The 662-nt window shown below is 32.3% G+C and overlaps 1 protein-coding gene across 1 annotated transcript; it reads right to left on the bottom strand.

Annotated features, from left to right (window-relative positions):
* Positions 1-205: 205 nt before the first annotated feature.
* On the bottom strand, positions 206-652 carry TM35_000391730 (uncharacterized protein; the record flags this gene model as incomplete). The annotated part of the gene is made up of 1 exon (XM_029029689.1): positions 206-652. One exon carries the CDS (start codon positions 650-652, stop codon positions 206-208), a length of 447 nt encoding a protein of 148 aa, XP_028879065.1.
* Positions 653-662: the final 10 nt, after the last annotated feature.

Raw genomic sequence — 662 nt, 5'->3', positions numbered from 1 at the left:
CACATCAACATTCATACAGAGACAAAGTATACGCACAAAAACAACCAACCAAATAAATAAACAAATAATAATAATAATAATAATAATAATAATAACTAAACAGTCTCTCTCAATCAAATCCAAGAATAAGAAGAAGAGGTTATTTTATAGTTTACAATCAAAAGGGAACAAAACAAAACAAAACAAAAAAAAAAGGATCAAATCTTTATCGTCGACCACCTTTCTTTTTCTTATTCCCCTGTTGTTGTTGTTGCTGTTGATTGGTATTTGAACCCCCAGCCGCTTTCCCTCCCGACTTCCCTCCACCTTTATTATTATTATCATTATTATTATTATTATTATTATTATTATTATCATTATTATTATTATTATTATTATTATTATCATTATTATTTGTTTTTGGTGCGGGTGGAACTAATGCGGCGGTACATTGCGAGACAAAGTCATTTACAATTCCCTCCACCATCTTTAATTCCCCTTGATGAGCAATCTGTGTAGTTAACGTGGTTCGTCCATCTGTGGATTTTAATATAAATGTCTTTTGGCTCTTGTTGGGGCGTACTCTTAACATCAGACGTGACTTCTTCACACCGCTAAGTTGTACCATTCGCCGTGTGGCCTCTGCAAACTCTTTTAATCCTAATTTTACCATTTTTTTTTTT

The sequence above is a fragment of the Trypanosoma theileri genome, assembly GCF_002087225.1.
Source record: "Trypanosoma theileri isolate Edinburgh chromosome Unknown TM35_Tth_39_V1, whole genome shotgun sequence".
Taxonomy (NCBI): domain Eukaryota; phylum Euglenozoa; class Kinetoplastea; order Trypanosomatida; family Trypanosomatidae; genus Trypanosoma; species Trypanosoma theileri.
This window is presented reverse-complemented; position numbering and strand designations above follow the sequence as displayed.